Source organism: Hirundo rustica, chromosome 2 (genome assembly GCF_015227805.2).
Source record: "Hirundo rustica isolate bHirRus1 chromosome 2, bHirRus1.pri.v3, whole genome shotgun sequence".
NCBI lineage: Eukaryota > Metazoa > Chordata > Aves > Passeriformes > Hirundinidae > Hirundo > Hirundo rustica.
Window position 1 is genome coordinate 27,130,169 of NC_053451.1, and position 25,240 is coordinate 27,155,408.

Sequence of the window (25,240 nt, forward strand, 5' to 3'; positions counted from 1 at the left end):
CTTCCCCCTCAGAAGGCAGCTGTATTTCAGGTGAGGCTCTGGTCCGTGGCTCTGCTCGAGCTGTATCCCTGGCTGTATCCCTTTGGCCCTGACCAGCTTCCTGGCCAGACCTCAGATCTGCCTCACTGCTGGGTCTTGCCTGCTGCTGATGGGACTGTGTCTGTCCCTGAGTGACCAACTTGTGTTGACCCCAGACCTATCCCATTGCTATTGACTTGTCCACTGATCTGGACTCTGTTGATTCCATATCCTGTCCTGCTTGTCTTGCTCAGATCCCGTGGGATGGGGCCCTGGCCGATGAGGTCCCTGCTCTGCCCCTCTTTTCCCTCTCTGTGTTGTGGCACTCGGATCCCTGTCCCTTAGGGAGCATCTGGCCCTCACTGGCTTCTGATGCCAGAGTACTGTGGCATATTCAAGAAAAGATCACTTCCACTGACTCGAACCCATGGTGTATCTGGTTGAGAATACTGTCTCTTAGAGGGATTGGTTCTTTCTTCCAAAGTACATGCTGCCCTTCAAGAACAAGATCCAGGTGTAATGAAAAGGGAAAATGGGCTACTCATCTTTATCAGAGGGGTCTGAGTGAAGTGTTATAAGACAGCCAACCTCCATTTGTTATCTGGAAAAGTAATGAAACAAGCTGTTCGGCAATCAGTGTACAAACAACTAAATAACAGTAAAGTGATGAGCAGCAGGCACTCTGCATTTGTCCAGAACAAGTAATGTCAAGCTAACCTAATTTATTTCTTTGCCAAGTTAACTGACTCAGTAAGTGCTGAAAGGAATAGGTGAAATGTGTTTTGACTCCACAGGGCTTTTGACATTGTCTTCAACACCACTCTCATGAAGGCAAATTGGTCTCAGATGGTATTAACATGAGAGGAGTGTGTGATTTAAAAGCACTTTCCAAACTGGTGCAGTGGATCTTTTCCTGTCAATAGGAAGGTATATCAAATGCAAAGACCTGATCTGTCTGCTAGAATTGTTTACATTAATTAGGAATTTGAATGGTGGAACTGACCTTTGACTTCAAACTTCTGCAAATAACATCGAGTCAGTCAGTACCACATCCACCACCTTGGAGGCAAAGATTTGAACAAAGGTTTACCATTGCTAAATTACAGAAAGAGCCTCATAATAGTGAGATGAAATTAAGATAAGAACAATGTATGACACTTTTGAATTCTCAAAAATGAGGGAAAATGTGTAGTCTTTGGTAAGATATCACAATGTACATCTAATCAGGGAAAGCACTTTAAAAATAACATAGCTTGGTGTTGGAAAATGTGGACCATATGAAGAGACACTTTTTTTTTTTGCCACAAAACCAACACAGCTAGAGAGGGACAATGCACAGATATCCCAATCTGAAACATGCATTACACCAAATGACGCAAAAATTATTTGCAGTTGCCACAGCTACCTTGGTTTGCAGAACACCATCCTTGTGCCATCGGTAACATTGCTCTGAGGAACCAGGCATGGCCCTTATCTGCTTCACCTCCTCCTGTTGCCTGAAGTCTCCTCTCTGGGAGAAGATGGGTTTCCTAGTGTCCTCCCTCCAGCACATGCTAGAGGGCTGCTGGCCCTGGCAGAGGGACCTGTCATCTGCAGAGAGCAGCGGGTGAGAAAGGAGCTGTAGGGTTTAGGAGCCTTGGACTTGATGGCATAGGGAGGGGAAGCCACAAGTCTCCCAGCACCAGCGCTGTTTGAAGTCTCCCAGGACAGGTCATGCCATGTCCTGTTAAGAGGCAAGACAGAGTCATAAACTCTCCTGGTCTGCACAGCATGATATTTCAGGCTGTAAGGCAAAATCTTTGCATTGGATTCTCCATATTGCAGCAGATTGCAAGTGGTTTATTTTACCCTTAGTGATACTTCTTGGGATTCTGACAAAAGGCAGGGTGACTTGAACTTGAACACAGAACTGACTGACAATTGTTTCGTTTTTTCTCTTGGCAGAAATCACACAAGGGCCTGGAGATCAAAACGGCAGTACAAGGCATGCTGGCTCGTTTTGCTGAGCTTTGCAACTTTTCCTCCAAAGACAACAAGTGATTCTCCCAGGAAATCTCTCAGCCTTGAAAACAAAACTCACAACTTCTGGAAAGCTCCTGGGGCCAGAGTCACTTCAGTTGGAGACTGCAGGCTGATGTTATAGAACTGTGGCTCCTGAAAGTTTATCCTCAGCCTGAAAAACCTTTCTGATTGCTTTATAAGTAGCACTCTTATTTCCTCTCACTTAAAAGTGCATCCCTACACCGTGGGATCTGACACATTTCCCAGGTGTGTTTTCCACAGAAGATTGTAGGAGGGTTAAGCCGTGAGGGAGAGAGATCCCTTGCCTTTTCACAGCCCAACAGTATCGTTGTTATCTTGCTGAAAAGGTTTAGAGCATCACAGTATGGTTTGTAGCCAGTTCCACAGATGATGCAAAGAAGAGATGCACCATTTGCTGCTGCCTTTTGCACCTTTAGGCTGAACTAAAGGACGACAGAGTTTATCCCAAAGTTATGAGAAGCCAAAAATAAAGGTTAGGGAACTCCCCATACGGGATTGCAGGTGCGAGCTGCAGCTCCAGCAAGCCGGCAAACTATGGAGCGAGGGCTCCCCTAACGCGGTGGGCAGGCAGCGTTGAAGCCCTGCAGACGCTGATCCCCACGCGCCTGACAGTGCCAGCGTGTCCCTGCGCTCACGGCACAGCTCCCCAAGGGGAAAAGCTCCCTGGCACCCTGCTGCTCAGCCGGGCTTCGAATTTGGGGCCGGTCGCAGAGAGGAGACCCTCCTCCCCTGGGCTGGCCAGCCCTCCGGCCGGCCTCCCGTCCCCTCCCCTCCCCGCCCCGCCGGCCGGCGGAGGGTCCTTCCCCGGGGAAAGTTGCTCGGCGTCCCCGGGCGAGGGGCGGGGGCGTGCGGCGCTGCCCCCGCCGCCTCTCGTCCGTGTCGCCGAGGTATTTATTTAAACCGCAGATAAAGCGCCTCGCCGCCCGCCCTGCCGGGGACGCACGGTCCGGGCGCCCCGCGGGGTCGGCAGGAAGGAGCCCATGGCCGGGAGGGCAGCCCCGGCCGCCGGGGCTCTGCTCTGCGCCCTGCTCTGGGCGGCGGCGGCGGCAGCGGGGGGCGGCCCCGGGGACAACCCCGCTCCCGGCGCCTTCGGCCACGTCTACCGGGGCGCCGTGAACATCAGCGCGGAGCGGGTCTACGCCTTCTCCTACCGCAGCGAGCCCGGGCAGGTAGGAGCGACCCCCGGAGCGGCGGGTTCCCCGCGGCGGGGTGAGCACCGCGTCCCCCTCGCCCGCTCGGGAGGGGAGCGTGTGCCGGGGAGACGCCGGCGCCGCTGCGGTTCCGCCGCTGTGCGGGAGCGGGCCGGGCTGTCCGTCTGTCCTGCCCGCATCCTCCCGCCGCCGCGGTGGTCGGGAGCCGCAGTGCACCTGCGGGCTCCTTTCCGCCTTCCCCGGCGCCGACAGGGCTCCCGGGATGCGAGCTGGGAGGGTGCCGGTGTCCCGGGAGCGGCGGGGTGGGCAGGTGGTTTGGTGCTCCCCAGAGCAGGGGGGGGGTGGTAGTGGTTTGATGTCCAGCGGTTCTAGCAGCAGAATGCTTTTAAAGTCTAGAAGGGAGTTGTGAGGATAATAGTACTGCGTTAAAAATAATTTTAAGGAAGCAACACAAAACCTAAAAAAAGGATAAACTACAAAAAAAAAAAAAAAAAAAAAGTGTTTGTGCAGTTAATAAGTCTTCTTAAATGCCGTTTTCCCCACTGTGCATTTCCTTAGGATCAGGGTGCTCTCCCCTGGTAGTCCAGGAGGTGAGGCAGGGCTGTGCAGGTCAGGATTGTCATGAGGCTGCAGGGCAGCGTGGCCAGGGCCATCTGAGGCTGTTTGATGGTGGAAAGAAACCTGTCATTTATGTATACCCAGTAATTGCAGGCTCCCCCTCTCCCCACTTTTTATGTGTTTTTTATCTCAAGTAGATAAGTGGTACCTTGGAAACTCAGCCCCCGTTGTTTGGATCGGGCGTTAATTGCTGAGTAAGATGATCTGATGTACCAGAAGATGGTGAACTGGGTAGATGAATCTTCCCTCCTGTCCTCAGTTGCACAGAACAATAGAAAATGGAAACCCTGGCTTTTTCCCACACTGTGTACTGTGTAATAAAATGCACCTGGTATTTACGGGCCAGCAGTTGGGTGTCTGGGCTGTGATGCAACTGCGCCCAGCCTTACTTAACTGTTGGGTGTCACCAGTGATCTCAGGAGGTCAAAAGCACACTTTGGGCTTGAGCCTCCTTTTGGAAGCTGGTTGAGGTGTAAGTTAGGTTCCTCCAGATGTTTCAAGTATTGGGTATTGTGATGAGAGCCTATTGGCAGTCCAGATGTTGTGTGTGGCTTGGTAGCAGAGACAGCACAAATACTGACTTCAGTTAAAATTAATCTGGTTCCTTCAATTTAATGTGCTCTTTGAAGCTCGGTGCTTTTTGCTGGACACCTTCTGAAAAAAAAAGCTTTCTCTCCTTGAGAGCAACAGTGAAAGCACAGTGGGAGGCGGCAGGGAGGAAGCATGGCTGCTCAGTGGTGTTTGCAGGTACCTAAATGCAGCTTCTAGGCTGCTTCTAGACCCTAGGCTGTTCCTGTGGCTGTGAAGTACAGACTGCTCAGTACAGACTCCTGCCTTACTTTAAGCAGGAGCTTTAATGGACTAACCTCCATGGTCCTGGGTGCTGGAACATGAAGTCCCTGCAGAGATAGGGTCAGGGGTGTATCTAGGAAGGGAAAAATCAGGTTTGAGATTTAATATTTTTTTCAATGCAGAACTCACCAAGCACTGCCATGAATATGCTTAGAGGGCCATGCAACCAGCTCCTGCTAGGAAAAATGTTTGGGAGACAAAAACTCTTTAAATAAAGGTGGGCTTTCATAGGAAGTTTTCTGATGAGGGATGCCTAGAACAGGTTCTGATAGTAGAAGAGGCTCCAGAGAGACTTTATTATGGCCTTTCAGTATAAAAAAGCTTATAAAATGATCAAGAAGAGCTTTCTACAGTGCCATGATGGGACACAGGGCAAGAGTTTTGAACTGAAAGAGATTTGGATAGGACATAAGGAAGATTTTTTTTTTTTTAATGGTGAGGCACTGGAACATGTTGTCCAGAGAAGTTGTGGATACACATTATTGGGAGTGTTCATTGTCACGTTGGTTGGGGCTTTGAGCAACCTGATCTAGTGAAGATATCTCCTTGCCCATGGCAGGGTGTTTGGACTAGATGATCTCTGAAGATGATCTTCCAATCCTGTGATTCTTCACTGAGCTCTGCAGGTGCCATGTCTGAGATGAAGCAGTGGAGGCTGGCAGGAAGGTGGCTGACCTAGTTGGGGGGATTGGCTGTGTGCAGCCCCTTTCCCAGCTGCAGCCCTGTGCTCATGAGAGGCAAACATGACTGGATCTTCTCTTGCTGACATGGTCAAGGGTTGAGCTATCTTGATGTTCCCGTGTCTCCCTGTTGTTGAGAATTGCTCGAGATTTAGAAGCTTGGTAGTGGAAATCTTGGCTTTAATCACCAAGTTCTTGTGTGCAGGGTTTTCTTAAGCAAAAGTTGGGAAGATGTTTAGGAACATGCTGTCTTCTTGGTGTTGGGGCTCGTGAAGGAATGCAAGTCCTGCAAAAACTCAGTGTATTAATCATTGCTTTTTGCCACAGTCTTAAGCCTTGAACTCCTAGTGAGGGAATACCAGCCTGTGTTTACCAGTTGCCTGCCACTTGAGAGCTCTCTGCTCTTCCTGGTCTTTTTGGTCTCTTCCTGTCTCTGTGCTGATGGCAGTTTAGCCAGACGCCTCTGATAACTCAAGGCAGATACCTCATGGGCGATTAACCTTAGTTACAGAAAAGTTAATTCAATAAAAAGAAAATTCCCCATATGGAAGGGCTGCAGTGGATAAGATTAATTGCTTTCCCCTCTGAAACAAAGTCAGGTTTGGAGTGATCTGGCTCTGAAAACAGGAATTTGTTTTCATAGTGCTGTAAATTCTGATGTTTTCCCCTCTGCTGCTCTTTCTCATGAGGCCAGGCCTACAAAGCAAGGGAAAACTTGGGAATAAGGACAAAATGTGAGGTCTGGCTTGTGAGCCATGAACCTTCTGTAAATTTTGTGGTTACTGATGTGCTATGGCTTCAGAGGCACATCTGAAAATGCAACTGAATAGAGCAGTGCTTGAATGATGGATGAGAGAAAGGAGGGAGCAAGACCTTTTCTCCCGTTTGGTGCTTTAGAGACTTGCTGCTTTCTGAAAAGTGTTGTGCTTGCCTAATCTTGCTGTTCTTCATCCACATCATCATCCTTACTCCTTGGGGTACAGGAATGCATGCAAGACAGGAGGGGAAAAAGCGAGTCCCACGAGAATATTCACAAGCAGATATGTACAAGGTGAAGAAACCACAATTCAGGGCTCTGCAGCTGAGCTGCTTTGAGACATGTGGCTTCCTTTCTGTACAGCTTGTGGGTAGAATGAAAATGATGATACTTATATGTGGATCAAATCACCTAGCTGAACCTTCTGTGTGTAAATACATTGCCAGGTCTCTTCTCTCTCTCTCTGTGGAGGGTGAAAAGCCTTCCTATGTGCTGTGCAGAAACACTTGTCTTGAGGAGTCACAGGAGAGCTGTGACAGTCTTTTATGTATTAGGATTTTAGCCTTAATTGTTGAGGGGGAACTGTGAAAGTAAAGCTGTGCTGAGGAGAAGCACAGCCACCTCTGCTGCAAAGGTCTTCGAGAGTTGGCCTGTGAAAAAAGGCACATGACAAACTCCTTCCTCGTGGTGGAAACTCTTGATTTGTAGTAGAGTAGTCTGTTTCTTGAATTCCCTTTTTTTCCTTCTAGCTGCTCTTTGAAATTCCCCCCCCAATACAGCTGTTTGTTTTATTTTTAACTCTGAGTGTAAGAAAATATAGTAATAAACCCAACTGTGTCACTTGTTGCTGTGCCCTCATGTTCTAACAGCGAAGGCAGATGTGCACTGTTAGAAGTCTGGTGAACAATTAGTTGGGCAAACAGGGTTATTTTATTTTAGGATTATTTACACTGGAGACGTCCAGGATAGGGGTTAAAAAAAAAAAAAAAAAGCACGCTCATTCCACATGTTCAACATGCCCCTGCTTGGGAGGGAGAAAGGAAGGAGACCTTTTCTGATTTGGTGGAGCTGCATGTGCAGTGTGTTCCCGCTCAGAAGACTGAAAAAGGGTTGTAGAATGTTTCTGCTGGATTTACCACTGACTGGAGAAGGCTATGTGTGACAACTAAGAGAACCTGCTTAGTTCTATGTTTGCAGTTATACCAAGGTTTTCAAAAAGAATACTGTGTGTGTGAATACTGATGGAATTCAAAGTGAATGGGACGTTCCACCACTGTAAGATCTGGCAGTTGCTAATGGTTAATTTGCTGAAAACACAAATTACACTCATGTTGTGCAGGTTGGTACGTCCTATACCAAATTGTAAGTGGTCCAGGAGAATATCATGAGGAAGAAGACAACAGAAGTTATTTTTCCTCCCTGGAGCTCAGGTCAGCTGAATGTATGATTTGGGAAATACTTGGACTATATTTAGAAAACCAAGTATCTCTGAAGAGAACAAGTTTCCAACTTTACATTTGTAGGCAAATCTGCTGCAATCCAGGCACAATTCTTGGACATTCATGCAGTACATGTTGGTTGTGATGAGCTCCAAAGCTTAGCAGTGGGCTGCACCTATTTTAAGAGAAAGAGTGGGTGCTATTTCTCTCCTCCTCCATTGCCAGGACTAGGAACAGAGCCCCAGTCTCAGTTCCCATATGGCCCAACTTACCATAAATTGTGATTGACAGTTGATTAAGCTGGGGCTTCTCTGCTGAGCAGTTGTGCAGAGTGAGGATGTGTAGCCCTGGAATGTGTGTCTTGCCTGTGAAGTCTATCTGAGGAGCAATGGATAAAAAATTACCTTCAGTCTGTGAGAGGCTGTGTGCCTCCCCAACCGGGGAGGGTTGCCACCATCATTACCCTTCATTTTTTCAGAGTTGCAGATAGGAAAAAGTTGACTGTCCTAAAGCAAGAGCAGCATCAACACTAGCAAGAAGATCAGAAGTCTTCCAATTACGTGCCTTAAATTTTGTGACCAAGTGCCTTTTCCAGGTAAAGAGCATGGTGCATTCCTCAGTTTTCCTCTGACCTCTAGTGAATGGGTCTCGTTTCTTAGATGTGGATGGTAGTTGCACTTGCTTTCCTTTAGGCTAGCAGCCAGAATGGGAATTCATTCACTCATATGTTCCTCTGGAATTGTGTGATGAGTCACTTGCTCAGAACAAAGCCATCTGTCCTAGCTGCAGGGAAACTCCTTGATCAGGGCAACCTGGTTTAATAAGTGGCAGTGATCAAATCTGTGTTTGCTCTTCGCTGCTGTTTGGCATGCTAGTGTAGGTCACACTCCAGCAGCACCCATGTCTGTTATAACAACTCTAAGAGCAATTTTTTCACCTCTTGCTTCTGAGCTGGCTTTGGGTTTCACATGTAGGACCCTTCAGGCTGGAACTAAACTACCTTGAAGTATTCCCATGGTGTCCTGCACATGTTCTCCATGATGTTAGTCTTGGCTCCAGCCCAGCTTTCAGTCTACAGCTGCACCATGCATGCAATAAAACTTTAGTCTACTATTTGGAGAAGGCTGAGCCTGAGCTGTAATGAGGACAACAGGTCAAGTTCTGTCTTTCCTTAATGCTAAGTGGGACCCCACCAGTTTAGCCACAAAGATGCAGGTAAAAATCAAAGAAATTGGGAAGATTACAAATGCTTGCATGAGAAGATCTGCTGATGTCAGTAGACCTGCTGTTATTGCAGGATCTCCAGGGCCTGAGCACTGTTGCTCTTTGGTTGCTGGCTCTAGTCTGTTCACCACAGGACACTGGAAGAGCCTCAGGACACCATTTCTGGAACCTAATAGTAAATGCCTTATGTGACAGGAATGTAGGCACAATGTCAAATCCCAAAAATATCAAAGCAAATTATAGTATATGATGTCTGAAGCCAAGCAGGGTTCAACAGAATCCCTTTGTGTATATAATTTATATTTCTTAAAGAAAACAGCCAACCCTGGGAGGTGACAGCGTAGGCAGTGTAGAGCACACAGCACTTGGAGTGTGCTTGCTGCTTCTCAGTGGGTTCTCTTGAGCACTCCTTACCCTGCCTAGGGTCACACAAAAAGCTTTTGCTTACAGGGGAAGACAAAAGTAAACTATGAGAGAAATGGGATGGCAATCTACTAAAACCTCAAACTTGACTGTTGTTTTTTGCATCAGAAAATACAGTCTTGAAAACTCTGACAAAAGTGGAGTATCTTAGGGGAAAGAATGGTGTGGGACATGGCTTTGCTTTGGACTGGGGACAGAAGCGACTGAGATCCCCTCAAACTTAAATTATTCTTTATCTTTCTAGGATTTTGCACATCTTGACAGAGGCTATCAGTTTGCAGGCTTTAGGGAAAAAAACTGAAAGCTGCTCTGGTTTCTTACAGGATAGCCCACAGACCTTCAGATGGTGACTGCAGCGCTGGCAAGAATTTTATTTTTATTTCTAATGTGTAAGCTTAAGCTGTCAAGCTCGATAACTTGTCCTTGAACTAAAGCGTCTCTTTTGAATTTGAATGTTATTCTAAATCTTAGTCCTTCTCTTCTTGTGAGGCTGTCATGTTTAAAATCAAGGCTGATCAGGTTTTGTTGTCCCTTCTCAGCCCCAAGATGTTTAAATTAAAATAGAAAACAAATTCTGAATAAGAGGAACTTCATCAAAATGCCTCTCCTCAGTTTGAACTCTTTCCAAGAACAGTGCAGCAATTTATTATACATTTGCATTGTAAGTGGAAGCTGAAATGTCCTCAAATAACTTGTGCAGAAGTTGTTGGTAGGGAGGTAAGTTTTTTCTGTATGGACCTCATCTGCTGTTTCAGGGGATATTTAAGGAATCAAAGTGCAGACTGTAAAAGGTATATTGCAAGGGTGTGCCATCTGCTCAGTTTGAAAATATAGTTTAGTACATTTGCATAAGCAAACATAATTTCGTGCTGTGTATACTTGGAGAACCACAGAGGATTTCAGAAACAGCCTTCCTTACTTTTTTACACTGATGTTTTTCTTTGAGCATAGAAATAGCTACTTCAGTGTAGTTTAAAATAAATGGAAAATGGTTTAAAAAAAATACATCATGCATTACAAGACGTAATTCAGTCTGCATCTGAAGTGTTACTGAAGTGAGGAACTTGGGAGCCAAGAAAGAATGAGGTATCTATGTTCTGACAGCAATCACGGGAGTTACTGCCAGCAGCTGGGAGTTAGAAGGTTACAATTTGGAAAGGTTATAAAACTTTTTGTTCCAAGGGGTGGCCTGGCCCAGAGTTCCAGCTGCTGTGGTTTAGGAAGATGCAATTATTGGAGAGTAGTTTGTTCCTTAACTGACTGTTCAAAACAGGTACCTACTTCATCCAGCATGGCAACTCCCAGTTTCTCCTTCTGGCTGACTTGGAGACTCCCTAGTGACATTGGTTGGAGGACAAAATTTCACAAATGGAGAAAGATAAATATTATCGTGTTTTATATTTGTATTACTTCTATTTGTCCTTTACAGATACTGTTGCAGACAAATGAACTCGTGGGAAAGCCCATGGGAGGCTTTAAGTCCACACAGCGCATTTCCGCAGAGTGAAACGTTTAAAATGAAAACTACTAATCCTGGAGCAATTATGTTAAGGTGTCCAAGGCTGTTCTTGGCATATCCAGAGCCTGTCTCTTCGTTTATGCTGCTTCGGGTATTTAATACTCCTGGCAGAAACGCTGGAAGAAAAGTGTCGGCCGAGGTTATTTGACAGCTTGCTTTTGGCAATTAAGACTTATTGACATTGGAGCGCAGAGACAGAAAAAGGCTGAAAGGGAATGATCCTCTGAGCTCCATTTGTTTTGTTGTCAGCCAGGAGCGGTGCTCACGTCTCATGAGACGGCAGAAGAGAGGTTCTCTAAAACCTGTCACTGTCTCAACTATTTTCCTTTCGGGTCTCAGCTTCTCCTGTTGCCTTGTCAGTGGCAAGATCAGGAGAGTTCGGTGCTGATGGGGTATTCATTCACTGCCTCAGTTGCCCTAGTCCACCTGGCTCAATCCTGCTTCACTTCACTTCAGGGTTTTGATAAAAACAAAGCACCTCTCTCTCATGGGACAGCCGGCAGCAGCAGTTGAGAGGCTTCTGTACGCGTACCCCACGCTGAGACCTTTCACTGTGAGCGGCACTTTGGGTGTTCGCCTGCCGGATGTGTTCCCTGCCCGCGGGCTTGGCCCGCTGCCCCGGCAGGCCCACGACCAAGCGCTGTCGCAAGTGGGGCTGGTGATCCCGACGGGCTTGCGAGGAGCGGCTGGCGTGTGGGCGCGGCGGAGCCCTGACGTGACTCAAAGGCTTTGCTTAGCGAGAGCTTTTGGAAAGGAATCCCTGGTAAAGCCCTTGAAAACCTTTGCTTACGGCACAAACTGTTGTTGCAACCTCGCCCTTAAATTCACATCCCCACAGTCTTACGATGGTGTGTAATCTCTGTGGGAAGTGCAGAGTTAATAATCAGTCCAAGGATTCTTTCATGTCAACAAGAGCCTGGTTTATTTTGCTTGATGTTTGCAGCCATGTCGGTTCCGTTGAGCTGTAAGAATTTGGGGCCAGCTCCTTCTGACCTGTTCCCATCTAGAGAATGGAATTCAGTTGTACTTTTTTCCTTTCCTTTTCTTCCCTCCCCCTATCTCCACGGTGGTGGTGGAACTGAAGCACAAATATTTGTCTTTCCTGGTCTAACGCGTTTTTATACAGAGCTGAGAGCTCTCTCTTTATTCAGCTGTCTTGTTGCTCTTGTCCACCTTGAAACACCAGGGGAAGCCTCAAGGTCAGTCGTCTGAGGAACAAAACTCTCACGAGCATGGCTGGTGAACAGCTCTGGGAAGGAATGTGAGGAGCAGAGGTCTCTGAAGCAGTCCTGACCCTGCCTCAGCCCCGCTGCACAGAAGGCAGCAGTGTGGTTATTGCTGACAAATATTTGTGCAGGGCCTGCCTTGCCAAAGGGAGCGTTTGGTGCACGAGTTTGTTTCCCAAGGTGAGGGTTTCAGCTTGGAGGGTGCAAATGAAATCTAGCAGTATATTATGATGCCAATATAGCCAGCCTCCTACTGTGAGTGTACAAGGAAGGGGAAGGTGCAACCAGTTTTCTGTAGGGCTGGCGATGATCTGCTCCAAAATGAAGTCCCTCAGCAGTGCTGGCAGTGCAGGAGTGCCAGGAGCCTTGTTGACCCTGTTTCTGCCCAGGCAAAACTTCCTCCTCATCTCACCAGTGCTAAGTGAGTGGGGATGGATGCAGAGGAGGCTCCTAGCCTTTGTGATGATTGTAATTTTAAATTAAAACACTGCTTTTTCCCTGGAGTTCCTCTTGTCTCTACATAAACATTTGAGTTGGAAGTGAGAGGTATGTGTGATGGGAGCAGTGGTTCTGTAGCAGGGAAGGGTTCTTGCATTAGAACTCCTTGTTTTTAAAATGAAATGAGCTTTGGAAAGGTGTGGAGTGGGAAGCATGTTTGAAGTAAATAAATCACCTTTTTTTTTTTTTTCTTCACCTCCTGCTTTTTTTCACTCTTCTAAAAATATTTTGCTGAAGGCAAATGCCAAATGCTGACTTCCAAAGGGAAAGATGGGATTACTAGCATTGGCTCAGTAGTGAGTTCATTAAATCTGTAGCATGAAAATGTATATGTTGTCTATATCAAGGCAAGAGAATCTAGAAGCAAAGCATGGATTAGAAGTTTAAGGTAGGTCAGATAGAAGAAGGCCTAAAAACATCCATTCATGAGTGTTACATTTTTATCCCTGTCCCTTGTGATGTTCCTGCTAGACAGTTCATCCTGCCAGGGAAAATGTCTTTCTCCAAGACACTAATTAGGGTTCCTTCTAATGTGTAGCACTAAATTGGGGAGCGAGTGACAACAGACGAAGAGAAGCCCTAGTTGCAGTTAAATGGTAATTCTTTCTGCACTTTTCCAGGCTTCCTCATAATTGCACTTATATTTTGCTGGACTTGTGCCCAAGCTTATTTCCAAGTCCTCAACCATTAATTGGGAACTTCTTGTGCAGGTTTGGCCAGCAGGCAAATCCCACCTGTTTCATTGCAGTGTTTGGCAGAAAGAGCTGTTGTATAAGAAAGATGCCCATCAACCAAAGCTGTTGGGAGCTTCTGCTGAATCCTCGAGATCCTGTGAGGGGAGAGCAGAGCTGCACCTTGGGATTGGGATCTGGCCCCTCCACTGGAAGTGCAGGATCCGCCCGCAGGAGGCCCTGTGTTGCTGTGGTGATGGCAGCAGGGTAAATAACTAGATGGACTGGAACCTCAATTGCCACCTGTCCAGCTTCTTAATCACCCTGTTTGTTTCCTGGGCTTTATAATAAAGATGTTGACGGGGTTGGGCAGTGTGATGCTCCTGGCTGATCTGAGTGTGTGCAAATGTAGGAGGAACAGAGGTATTCATTGCAAGTGAATTGTTGGTATATTGAGGTGAAATTTAAAGTGCACGGGGATCTTAATGAGCTGCTCTGTAACTGTTGCTTATGACTTTCTGATGTTCCTCTCTGAGGCACCCTGTTTGAATGTGGCCTGGGAAGCAGCTTTGCCTGCGTAGAGTGCAGAGAGAAAGGTGGGGGGGGGGGAAGAAGTGTAGTGCCATCCCATCTGTGGCCAAAGGTGGTCCTGCCTTGATGCAGCTGGATGTTGTCCCAGATATTATCAGACCAAAAATAGCTCAAGGCCCCTGAATAAAGACTTTTAGGGGAGCAGGGCAAAGGAGCTATAACCAGCTGTTACAGAGAGCAAATACAGAGGCCTGAGCACAGTAAGGATGTAGAGAAGTCGTCGTGGTAGTATGGCATATGCCAGTTTTCATGTGGGTAAGTACTTGGATTTAAAAGAGTATTGAGTCTTGAGACTCTTAACCTCCCTCTCCTGATATTGCTATTTCCTACACGTATTACAAGATAATGGAATCAGCAGCGAAGCTGGATAAATGTTGTAGCTGAGGTATAATCAGCTTAGTTTTGTGGAGAGATGGAAACCAAATGAGGGGGCTGCTGTATCACAGCAGAGGGAAGGGACTTTGTCCCACTTCTCAGGCTTTTCTCTATCAGAGCATTAATCACCAATGCTTTTGTTTCACTTTCCTTGCCCTTCCCTAGGATAGATGGGAAACTTTCTTTTCTTTCTGAGGGTGATCAATCGTAACAGGTCTCCCAGAGAGGTTGTGGAGTCTCCATCCATGGTCAGCTGGCTGTAGGTGGTCCCACTTGTGTCCAGTTCTGGTCTCCCCAGTATAAGGAAGGTATGGACTTACTGGAGTGAGTCCAGTGCAGAGCCACAGAGCCAATGAAGGCACTGGAATACCTCTCCTATAGGGAGAGGCTGAGGGCTGGGAATAGATTGTACTCATTTAATGTACACATACTCATGTACAATTAAAAAAACCTGACTATCTGCAATATGTGCATAACTCATGTCCTGAGTTATGGTCTGTATTTGTGAAGTCAATGGAGAAGAGAATTTCCCAATCTTTGGCTTGTATTTATGGATAGCTGAGGATGCATAAGCCAGTAGTGCTATTTGCTTTGTATTTGATGTGAGTTCCCCATTGCATTGAGCTGATGTGTTGAGCCCTGGAGGGTTCACAGAGCCATGTCCAACCTGGGGCAAGCAAGAACCACTTTCCCTTTGGAGGTGGGTTTGCTTGAACTGTTTCATGGGCAAAAAGCTGCTGGACAGGTAGCTGAAATGTGTCCTTTCTATAGTGATAGTTGTTTTCCCCATGGGTGGAGAATTGTTCCATATCCTTACATCAGATTGGCTTGACTATTGTGTCTTCATGCTCCTTAGATTTGTTTTCTTGTTCAGTTCCAGTCTCTTCGTTCATGTCCTATTCCTTGTCACAGCAAACACCAACGAACAAGCAGGAGCTTGTTCAGCCCAGTCCCTGTGTTTCCAAGTTACACCGATGTGTGCTGGCTCAGCTGCTTTGGGACAGCCACAGGGACTAAGGAAGCCACCAGGTTACCTTCCAGTGCTGCCTGTGGTGACGCCCTTCAGGTGTTCCTTGTGTGTTTTGCCTTGTGGTGCTGGTTTTTTTTTTAACTTTGTTTTAGCACCTGGTGGTGAAATATACTTGGAAACAAAATTGCATAGGTAGTTTTTGTGACTGGAAGGAAAAACTGGAAAGCAGGCCAAAAGAGCTTTGCAAAGGTTTAGAAGCCAGATGGGAATTGGGAAAAGATTCTAATTTCTGCCCTTCTGTTTCAAGGGGGTTTTAATTTTATTTTATTTATTTATTTATTTATTTATTTAATAATTTTTTTTGAATTGGTGGCTGTCACCTCTGTTTAATGGTGATAATGTCAGGAAAATTGATGATTACAGCTTTCAGGAAGGTGTTTTAGTCTACTAGACTTAACTCCCATGTGAACCTAGAATCACCAAACAAGAATAAATAGGAAATTTGCTTTGACTTGGAATTGCAGATGTGAGTAATTTCTCTGAAACCAGTGTCCTCAGGGTAAGAGTAAGCTCCTGTTTCTGATAACTCTCCATATTCTACCTTGCTAATTCTGTATGTTCTTCTCAGAAGGGGCTACCTCCTTGTACCTTTACTCTTCTTGGAGGGTATAAAGTCAGAATACCTGTGAGAAATCTTTCACTGATCCTAGTGAGAGTCCGTTATAATCTTTCAGGTTGTGGCAGGTTTAAAATGTGTATACATTATCTACTTAATAATGCTGTCATTATTTCAAGGTCTCTAATTGAGATGGACTGTTTTATCATATGAAGAGTTATGCACTCTTGTATTTTGTGTTCTTGATCAGTGTCTACAGTTCTGGAGAGGGAGCTGAAGGGATGCTCTTTTCAAATGGAAATGGTGACATCTCCATGTGGTGCAGACAAAACTTCTTGCTTCTCAGACAGTGATCTGAGGGTGTTTTACACCAAGCTGTCCTACCTCTGCAACCATTTGGTGGCCAGTGATAACGTAAAGAGAAATTTCAGTAGCTGGTGCAGTGGGCTGCATTAAAACGCTTTCTCACAAGCAGCCTTTCTTGTCCACTTGAGGGCAGCCAGCAGTGTATTTCTGTTTTGTTAGGTGGGATTATGGTTATATTGGGATTGTTTACATGAGAGCCAGCTGCTAATATGCTTTTTCATCCTTGGCTATCGATATCATCTTTGTAACTTCCCAGTAACGTTGATAGAGTTGGGTACATAAGAATCCTGGCAAGAAAATTCTTAGTTGTATCTTTGGGTCTTTGTTTTGTGTGTCCTCATCTGTTTGCTTAATTTTTGTAAGATAAGTTATGTAGGTTGCTCCCATCAGAAGCTGCTGAACTCTCTTACCTATTCTGCGTTTGTCCACTGTATCTTGTCTGACAGTCCCCTCTGACCTAGGCACAGGGCTGTGATTCTGGACTGCAGGATCAGCAGAGAGGCACTTCTGGATCTGAATAATTAGTCTAGCGATGAACACTGCTGATCTCCCTGTGCATATTGTCAGCACCTAGGTCAGACTGAGGAAGGGGGGAAAGGCTTCTCCCACCTGGATTTGGAGCTGCCTTGTTCTCTACCTTCAGCTTACGCTCTCTTTCCCCACAGGTGGATGCAGTGCGGGTGTACGTGAACAGCAGCTCCGAGAACCTCCAGTACCCCGTGCTGTTTGTAGTTCGCCAGCAGAAGGGAGTGCTGTCGTGGCAGGTCCCACTGATTTTTCGAGGCCTGTAAGTACTGGAGTCTCTTCTTTGTGTCCCACTCCTCTAGCAGCTGTATTCATCAGCAGCCTGCCTCACACCTTGTGACCTCTGTAGACTGCAGGGTTTGGTTGCAGAGTGTTCTTGCTCGCTGCCAGCTGGGTGTAGGAAGACCAGGACTGGATAGGTAACCTCTTACTTGGCAGCCTGCTCTTGCCTCTTATCTTCTCAGATATGTGCACAGAGTACCAGGAGGCTTGTCTGGGGGGGATCTGCCTGTGGCACCAGTCACTTAATCTACCACACATCACTGCTGTCCTTCCACAGTTGCCTGCCATGTGTGCAGGGAGTTCCTGGGCTCTGGTTTGGGCTCAGGGTTTGAACAGGCTCTTGAAAGAGCCCTATAACTTCTGTGTAACAATGCATTTGAGGAAAAAGAGCTTCTGTTTCTCACCTCAGGAGCATCTATTCTATTCTAGGAAGTGGTTGTTATGGGGCTGCTTCTTTATGAAAGCAATGCTGCTTTGTATCTTCATTAACCCCAGAGCTTGTTGGGCTGAAAATAGAGAGTTTTCAGGCACCTTAGACCACTTAAGATGTGAAGCTTCATCCTGTGACTGAATCCTGGTGCCAGCAGCAGATATCCTGCAGTGTTCTGCCTGCTGCGGGCGATGGGAACAGTGATGGCTGTCAGTGCTCTTTGTCTCCACTAAATGGCAAATGTTAGAGACCCGCAGCTGTCGTGGGCATCCCCCAGGGAAGTGAGATGTTGGGGCTGACCAGTCCCTTGTGCAGCTTGCAAGAGGCCACAGAGGTGGAGCTTGAATGCTGAATAAAATAGTGAATGCTCCTGGCCTTTCAGATGAGAACCTCAGTTATGCAGTTAGAGGAAAAATTATGCCGTTCTTAGTAGTGCTGAAAAGCTTTTTAAGTGCTCTTTTTCTCTCTCTCTCTCCCCTTCCCATCCAACTTTCTCTTCCCTCCTTCCCCTGGCTGTTGTAGCTATCAGAGGACCTACAATTACCAAGAAGTGAGTCGCACCCTCTGTCCCACTGAGCCAACACCTGAAACAAGACCCTCTGACCAGATTATATTTGTGGACGTCGCTTCCATGGCGCCGTTCAATATCGCATATGAGCTGCTAGTCACCAGGCTGGAGAACTTCCAACTTGAGTAAGCTGGGATGTGAGAACACAAATGCAATTTCTTCATGTATCACTTAAACATCACTTGAGGGACTTGGTCCATCTGCCTACTCTTCCCTTATTTTTTCCTTCTCAGAAAAAAAAAAAAAAAAAGATCTTTTGTTTAATCTGAGGGTACTTTGTGTGTATTCCAGCTCTGAAAGTTTTAGACTTCAACATTCTGGCATTTGTTTTCTAGGACCAACAAAGCCTTTAACTTCACTGCCAGCCCTTCCCAGCCCCAGGTAAGAATGAATCCTGTGTAGATTGCTTGTATGTCTTACCACATCCAAGTGATTGATGTGATCTTTTGTTAGAGATAGCAAGTCTTTTATGACTAGGAAGTTTGTCTCTTAGGATGCAGGGAAACTTCCTTACTGTTGAATTTTCTGTGGGTACAGTGAAGAGGTGACAGTGCTTCGGTCTCTCCAGGGGTACATTTGAGTTCTCCCAAAATCCATGATCAGAGGAAATGAATGGTACTGGCATTTCAGGAAATCCCAGAAATGTCCAGAAGTCCAGAGGCCATTGGACTGCTGCACTTCTGTCAGGTGATACACATCAGGGTTGTATTCCTGCCAGTTCTGGCTTATTTGTCTGAGCACAACTTGTCAAGATGCAGTCTTTACTGGAAAAAATAAACACAGAAATAAAGAAGCTGTAAAGGTGCAGCAGAACTCAGACTGCTGTTCCTTGCTTGGGGCAGCAGGTCATGCTGAAAGGTGATAAATGAAATGCCTGATAGTGATGCCTTGAGAGGCTCCCTGGAACAGAGACTAGACAGTGTTAAAGGAATAAAGTGTTCATTAAAAGGTCTTTACAGGACACACCTTGGGCAGTACGAGAGCCTGGTCCAGGCTATGCCCAAGATGGACGATGGGTCACACATTTGCACACTTTTATAAGTTTTGAGCCATTTACATTTTGGGGTTGATTGTCCAATTACGGCTTCAGGTTATAAAGTCCCATCCTCCCAGTTTGCTCTTCTCCATTTGCTGTTGTTTGTACTTCTTGGGCCTGAAGCTGTCACAGTGTCCTTGGTTCTTGGGCTGGAAAAGGATTGTTTTGTCTAACTAAACTGTGAGGAGAACTTGCTAACACTTTATATGAGGTTCAGAGTTACACACTGATGCAGTACAGAATCTGGAAAATATGAAAGCTAAAACTTAAGGCATCCATTTGTCTGTTCAAAAAGAAGCATGCATGAGCAGCACCTCCAGCTGAACAGCTTTGCTTAGAGCCCTGCAGATACAAATCATCTCTTGAATGAAAATGCTGTTTTGTTGGCAGCAGCTGTAGAGATGAAGGCACTTGTAGAGCTAGGAAGGTGTGTGATTTACCCAGGCTGTCGGGGGACTATGTTTTTGTTGTTGCTTTCACTGTTAATAACACCATTTAATTTTAGGCTTTGTATTACCAGGCATCCTGGCTAATCCTTTTTGCTGTCAAATGTTGTAATCTGGTTTGCAGATTCATGCAGTATTTTATAATGTAGAAGCACAGGGAATGATGGTGACTCTTAATAAGCGCTCATCACTTAGGATTTTGTAATTTGAATATAGAGTGTTTAGGATATAAAATTAACTTTGTGACTGTCTGATTTTTTTTTTTAATCACAATAATATGAATCTTAGGACTTTTAATTAATAACCAGGTGTATGGAGTAGAAGACTGCTTCTTAATCGGTATAATGCTGAGGTTTTTGTAAATCAAAGTATTAAGCAGTCAACAGGGGGAAGAAAAAAAAGATGATTTAAAATCTAGATGGGTATTGTAAAAAGACATAACAACTGAAGGAGATGTTGTCTGGAACCCAGCTTGTGCCCGAGGGCAGAAGCCGAAATTGGATATGCTTGTGTAGGTGAGAAATGTTGGCTGGATGTGTTTATAAGACTTGCAGTGTGTGCAGCAGAGAACTGCTGGCCTCAATGCCCTTGTGTTAATTCCGTACCCTGGAAATCTGAGGATATTCTAGAAGAGTCCTCATGAACTAAAAGGTGGTCCTCATGCAACTGAAACTTTCCAAGGGGAAAAAGTGCCCCTGGGAAACCAAGGAGCTCAGTCTGCCCGTGACCTTGCTTGCTGCAGACAAAATGTGCTCTGCTAAGGAAACTGGTGAGTTTGCACTTTGCAGGGACTTGTGGTTGGAGCCAGCACCCCTTCAGCAGGGAAGGGACCCTGCTTGGAGAGGGGTGATGGGAACAAATGCTTTAATAGAAATGGGCAACTTTATGCGATTTCCTGCTTATCCCTGCCCTCCCACTTGGGGGCCATAATTCCTGGGAATGGCATGGAGGAAGAGAAATAGGAAACAGCTGGCCCTTGCTCAGCACTGAAGTTGATGTGCCAGAAAGGGAACTCTACAGCTGGGAAAGTCTCAGGTGATGGTTTTGGAGCAGGGGTGCTGGTAGCTTCCAGCATGGCGGCGGTGGCTGCCTGGTGCCTGTATGGAAGGGAGGGAGGTGACTGGTGGCACTCCTCAGCCTTGTGCCCTTCTGAGGGGGTATGGGGTGCCCATCAGCCCCTCCTGGTAGCTGTGGCTTGGAGCCTGAGCTCTCAGGGTCTGGCCTTCAGGTAGGATGATTGCAGCCCTTGGAACAAGCCTGCCTGCTGGGCCAGGCACGGGAGCCCCACTTCTCCAGCAGCTGGCTGCGGTAGTGCATAGAATTTTTTATTGGGCAAATATGCAAATAATGATATTACCTGGGACATCTTTTGCCCAGATCTGAAAAAACCAGCTTTTTCTAACCCTACAGACTGCTCAAAGAAGGAGATGCCATTCCTTCCCCCCACTGGAAAAGTAGGAATATTGCCAGATTATTAGTGTCTCATGATTTTTTTTTAGTTACAGCTGAATTATTTTCAAAGCTGAAGTGCAGAGAGAAACCCCCCATTATGCTTTTCCATCAAAGCAAACAAACAACCCTAAATTCTACAACTAATACGAGTCATTTATTTACGGAACTCTTGACAGAGTTTTAGCCATTTCACCTAATACTGTTCAGTCTGTCTGAGAGGCAACCTGTTTGAGAAAGCTCTGTGATGTTTTCCTTATATAAAAGTACAGCCAGCAGTATGGGAACATCTGGAAATTGCTCAAATCAACATTAAATGGAATGGGGTGTAAAATGAAGTCACTTTAGCTTCATCAGGTGGAAAAAAGCTTAAGGAAGCAGAAACTATGCTGTGTTTTGCACGTTGAAGATGTTTGTGCCTAATAGCATACTGTGAAAGGGGAGCAATTGCCTATATGTATTTAATCTGCTCTTCTCTAGTGTATGGTCTTAACATTTGAAATCTGATTTTTTTTTTTTTTTTTTTTTTTTTTTGTGAAAGCCATCCACATCCAACCCCAAAGGCCATCTAGGGCTGTTCAGGTACCTTAGGAAGGTGTTGAAGATACTGCCAAGGTTGATTTCTGGATCGTGACTCTTGTACTCTGCTTTCTCTGCAGTATTTTCTGTACAGATTTCCTCCGGATGTCGATTCAGTCATTATTAATGTGGTGTCTGATGCAGCCTACCCATGCTCAGTTGTCTCTGTCCAGGATATTGTGGTAAGTGCAAGCAGAGAAGGGTGAGGAGCTGCTTGCTGCAGCTGTGTCCAGCTGTGAGGGGTCTGTGCCCTACAGAGGGGCTAGAGCCCTAGGCAGGGCTTTGCCCTGGTGGTGATGGGTGGTAAAGGGAGCCCTTGAAAGAGGAACTAAAATTCTATGGGAAGGAGGCCAAGACAGAGATGCTGAGTTCAAGCAGCTCATACAGAGACTTTTGGTGTAAATAGGTGAACAAGCTGTTCCTTTCTAGCTTATCCATAGAGAACACATTCCACATAGAGAATTTGTCTCCCTTGTGAGGTTCCCTGCTGCCCTGTGATATGGGTCTGTGTCTCCATGGAGGGTGTTGGGTGGAGTGTCGGTGGCTGAGGGAGGGAACAGTGCTGTTCACTTGACTCTCCGCTGGCTCAAGGCAGCTTGGGGAACGTCTGATTTTCAGACATGATGTCTTTCTTCCTTTCCAGTTCGATTTCCTTTCTGTATATTTCATCCCCTTTCCTGGGGTGTTCCCTGTTGGGGAGGTTGGCTGTTGCTTGCAGCTGGGAAATAGCCCCATACTGATTCCCTTTTCCCACCTCCCTGAATGATGCAGGGTCCTGCAGTGTAGGAGCAGACAGAAATGCAAGATGTTCTGTTCCCTTGGATACCCCAACTGGGGCCTTTTTTTGCTGTTCTCTGCTGTGTTTTCCTGCTGGCTTCTTTTGAAAATAATTTGGATGTTGTTTAACCTGGTTTAACCCTTGGTTGTCTGTTTTAGTGCCCGGTGTATGACCTGGACCATAATGTGGAGTTCAATGGAGTTTATCAATCTATGACAAAGCAGGCAGCCATAACAGTGCAGGTGAGATGCTGATTTGTGTCCCAGTGTTTCTGTGTGGCAATTAAAACCTCGTCTCTGGCTATTGGACTGGAGAGGCTTTGTGTCTCATGGATTTTCTGTCCTCTTCCATTCTTCTGTGCAGAGAAAAGATTTCCCAGGTGAGCAGTTCTTCGTTGTGTTCGTCATCAAGCCAGAGGATTACGCCTGTGGGGGTTCTGTGCCTTCTTCAATTCATGGTAAGTTGTTCTGGGAGCTGGATTTGAGTGCTGCATCTGAGGGATGGAGCAGTGGGTGTCTTTTAGGACCTTCCTGTGGGATGCCACCAGGTGATTGTGTAGCTCTGTCTTATCCAGGTAGTTGTGAGGAGGAGTGAAGTATCAATTTGATATTGTTGGGCAGGTTAAACGTCTTGATAAGTGCAGGAGGTGGCTGGCTAGTACACTGCCTGGCATGCTGGGGTTGTGTGCTTTTCAGCAGCACCACTGACACCTTGGGAGACACTGGAGACACCCAGGCAATGCTGCTTACAGCTTTTGGTTTGGTTCTCACCTCTGCTCCCTGCTCCTGTATTATCCTCTTGGCTCCATGGAGTCTCAGTTCCTGCAGAGAGCATCTTCTACTGCTGTCTTGGGATCTGTGACAGCTCTGAACTTGGGGTAACAGGAAAAAATGGCAATTTTGGGAGAGTAACGTTACAAAAGACTTGTTCTAGTGTCTTTTCCAACCAGAAGACACTGTGTCCACTTGCTGGGCAGTGATAAAAACAAAGTCTCCACCAGTCATGTGGTGGCTGGAACTGGAGTGGGAACATTCCTCTTCTCAAAACCTCAAAGCTTCCTCCCTGTAGAAGAAGCAAGACTGCAGCCAACAGATACATTGGGCTCCCTCAACAGCTTTATACTACTCCCCTGTCACCTTTCTGCCACAATTTTCCCACTAAAAAAAAAAAGAACAGTGCCATTTGGGGTGTCATTCCCTCATCCTAATGCTGTCAGCAGAGCTGTACTGGCCAGGTGTGCTAAGCCCTGCAGAAACAGAGAGTTTCTAGAGTGGCATCCTGCAGAGAAGTGTTTTACTCACAGAGATTTGGCCAAAGGCAAAAGTGGACTCCCACTACCTGTAATGAGAGAATCTCTGCTTTGGGGATTAAATGAATAGGAGATGAGACGCCTTTGGGATTCAGACATCCAGACTTAAGCAATGTACAGAAGGCTGAGGCAGGGATTTCTAGTCTGAAAAACAGGTGAACAGGGAGGAAGGGGGAAACGTTTGGGAAAGGCTGCATATTGACAGATCAGAGAACAGTTTAAAGCAAAGCCACCCACACATTTTAATGAAAAGCCAGACCCTGTTGTTTTTGCAAGTTCAGAGAGCCGAGATCAGTGCCAGAAATCATTAATGTTGATTGTTTTTATATTTGCTGTACACTGTGCATCTCACAGGGAACGTCAACCGTACCTGGAACCTGCAGCGGACAAAGAACCTTCAAGTGACGATTGTGCCCTCCATTAAAAGTCAGTGTCTTTGGGCAGAGCAGTGCAACTTTACAGGGGAACTTGGCACTTCTGAATGGGGGGGTATGGCTGGGCCAGCAGCCTCTGAAGGAGTGCTGCAGAGACCACCAGCAAAGGAGACAAAACCACTTGGAGCCTGCTCCCTTCCAGGAAGGGCTGTGTGGCACACCAGCTAGCACTGGGGGGGGAGAAATGGGGGGAGATGGTGCTGAACAAGTTCTGTCAATTCCTTTTGAAGAAAGCAGATGGGTCTGGAAAGGCTGTTTGGGGCTGGGCATTTTTACAAGGTGGTGTTGGGAAGGGTGCTGCCCCTGAAAGGTGCTGTTCCTGCTCTGTGAGCTCACTGATGCCTTCTCTTTCCTCAGAGTCTGTTTATGTCCAGGCCATGTTCTTCAGCTTCCTGGGTTTCCTCTCCTTTTACCTGGGCTCAGTGATTGTTGCTTTTGTGCACTACATTAGGTGAGTTCAGGAGTTATAAAAGAACAGTCTTTCTGTTTCCTATCATCAGGGACACCACACCCTGCAGAAAATTTGGGAGGAGGGGGATGGCAAGCATTTAAGCAGAGCAGCTGAGGAAGTCTATGGCTGCTCAGTGGGCTCCTACTGACCATCAGCTAGAAAATACTTCTTCTTCTGCTATGGGGGCCATGGGAAGGATGAAAATCTAAGGGTCTGCCCTCTAGATCCTGGAGTGCCCCAGCCCTGTGTTTTCTTATGTAAGGACACTGGGCAGCAGGTGGGAATTGTGAGGAGGCCAGTCTGGGATACGGAGTGTGGGACCATGCTGGACTCAGTACTGCCATAAGTGGCAGTGACACAAACAGGGCTTTGGGAGTCCCAAGGATGCTGGTTCCTTCCTTACCTGCCTCCCCTGCCCCAGACATTGTGTGGCCAGTGTCTGGGCTTGTGTTGAAGAAGAACGTTGAAGAATGTCTGCGTGGGCATGGCTTAACTTCAAGACACGTCAGTGAAAATACGTTTCATTGGAACAATTCAATGAAATGACTTAACTGTGTGCTCTTGCTGGTATTTTTCTGTGTTGTGGGAATATGTTGGGGTTTTTTGTGTGTGTTTTTTGCCTTTTTTTTTTTTTTTTACCATCTTCTGCTTGACATCTGCATTGACAGAGGTGATGTGGGCTTCTTAAGAATTGTGCTAATGAGTGCCTTTAGATCCTGCTGCCTCTTCAGGAGATTGATACATGCTTGGTCCCCTGAGCTGGGAAGATGGGTTTGGAAAGGTAGTGTGAGGGTCTCTCCCAGCATACTGAGTAGTGAAGGATGGGACAAGTCATGGAAATGGTTGTCCTGCCTCTGGTGGATAGCTGAGGGGGTAAAAAAGCCTTCTGTTGCTTTGGAAGTTAGAGAGGTGGACA

The 25,240-nt window shown here is 46.3% G+C and overlaps 1 protein-coding gene across 2 annotated transcripts in view; it reads left to right on the forward strand.

Annotated features, from left to right (window-relative positions):
- The first annotated feature begins 2,842 nt into the window (after positions 1 to 2,842).
- The window catches only part of SIDT1 (SID1 transmembrane family member 1), a 42,567-nt gene continuing 20,169 nt past the window's right edge, over positions 2,843 to 25,240 (forward strand). Inside the window, exons 1-9 of one of the 2 annotated variants that reach the window (XM_040055028.2) lie at positions 2,843 to 3,230; positions 16,703 to 16,824; positions 17,797 to 17,967; positions 18,178 to 18,223; positions 21,433 to 21,534; positions 22,289 to 22,372; positions 22,494 to 22,587; positions 23,794 to 23,865; positions 24,231 to 24,324. In XM_040055028.2, the coding sequence (XP_039910962.1) occupies positions 3,042 to 3,230; positions 16,703 to 16,824; positions 17,797 to 17,967; positions 18,178 to 18,223; positions 21,433 to 21,534; positions 22,289 to 22,372; positions 22,494 to 22,587; positions 23,794 to 23,865; positions 24,231 to 24,324 (974 nt within the window). In that variant the 5' untranslated portion in view covers positions 2,843 to 3,041. The remainder of the gene's footprint in view (positions 3,231 to 16,702; positions 16,825 to 17,796; positions 17,968 to 18,177; positions 18,224 to 21,432; positions 21,535 to 22,288; positions 22,373 to 22,493; positions 22,588 to 23,793; positions 23,866 to 24,230; positions 24,325 to 25,240) is intronic. The other variant, XM_040055029.2, reaches the window with a different exon arrangement.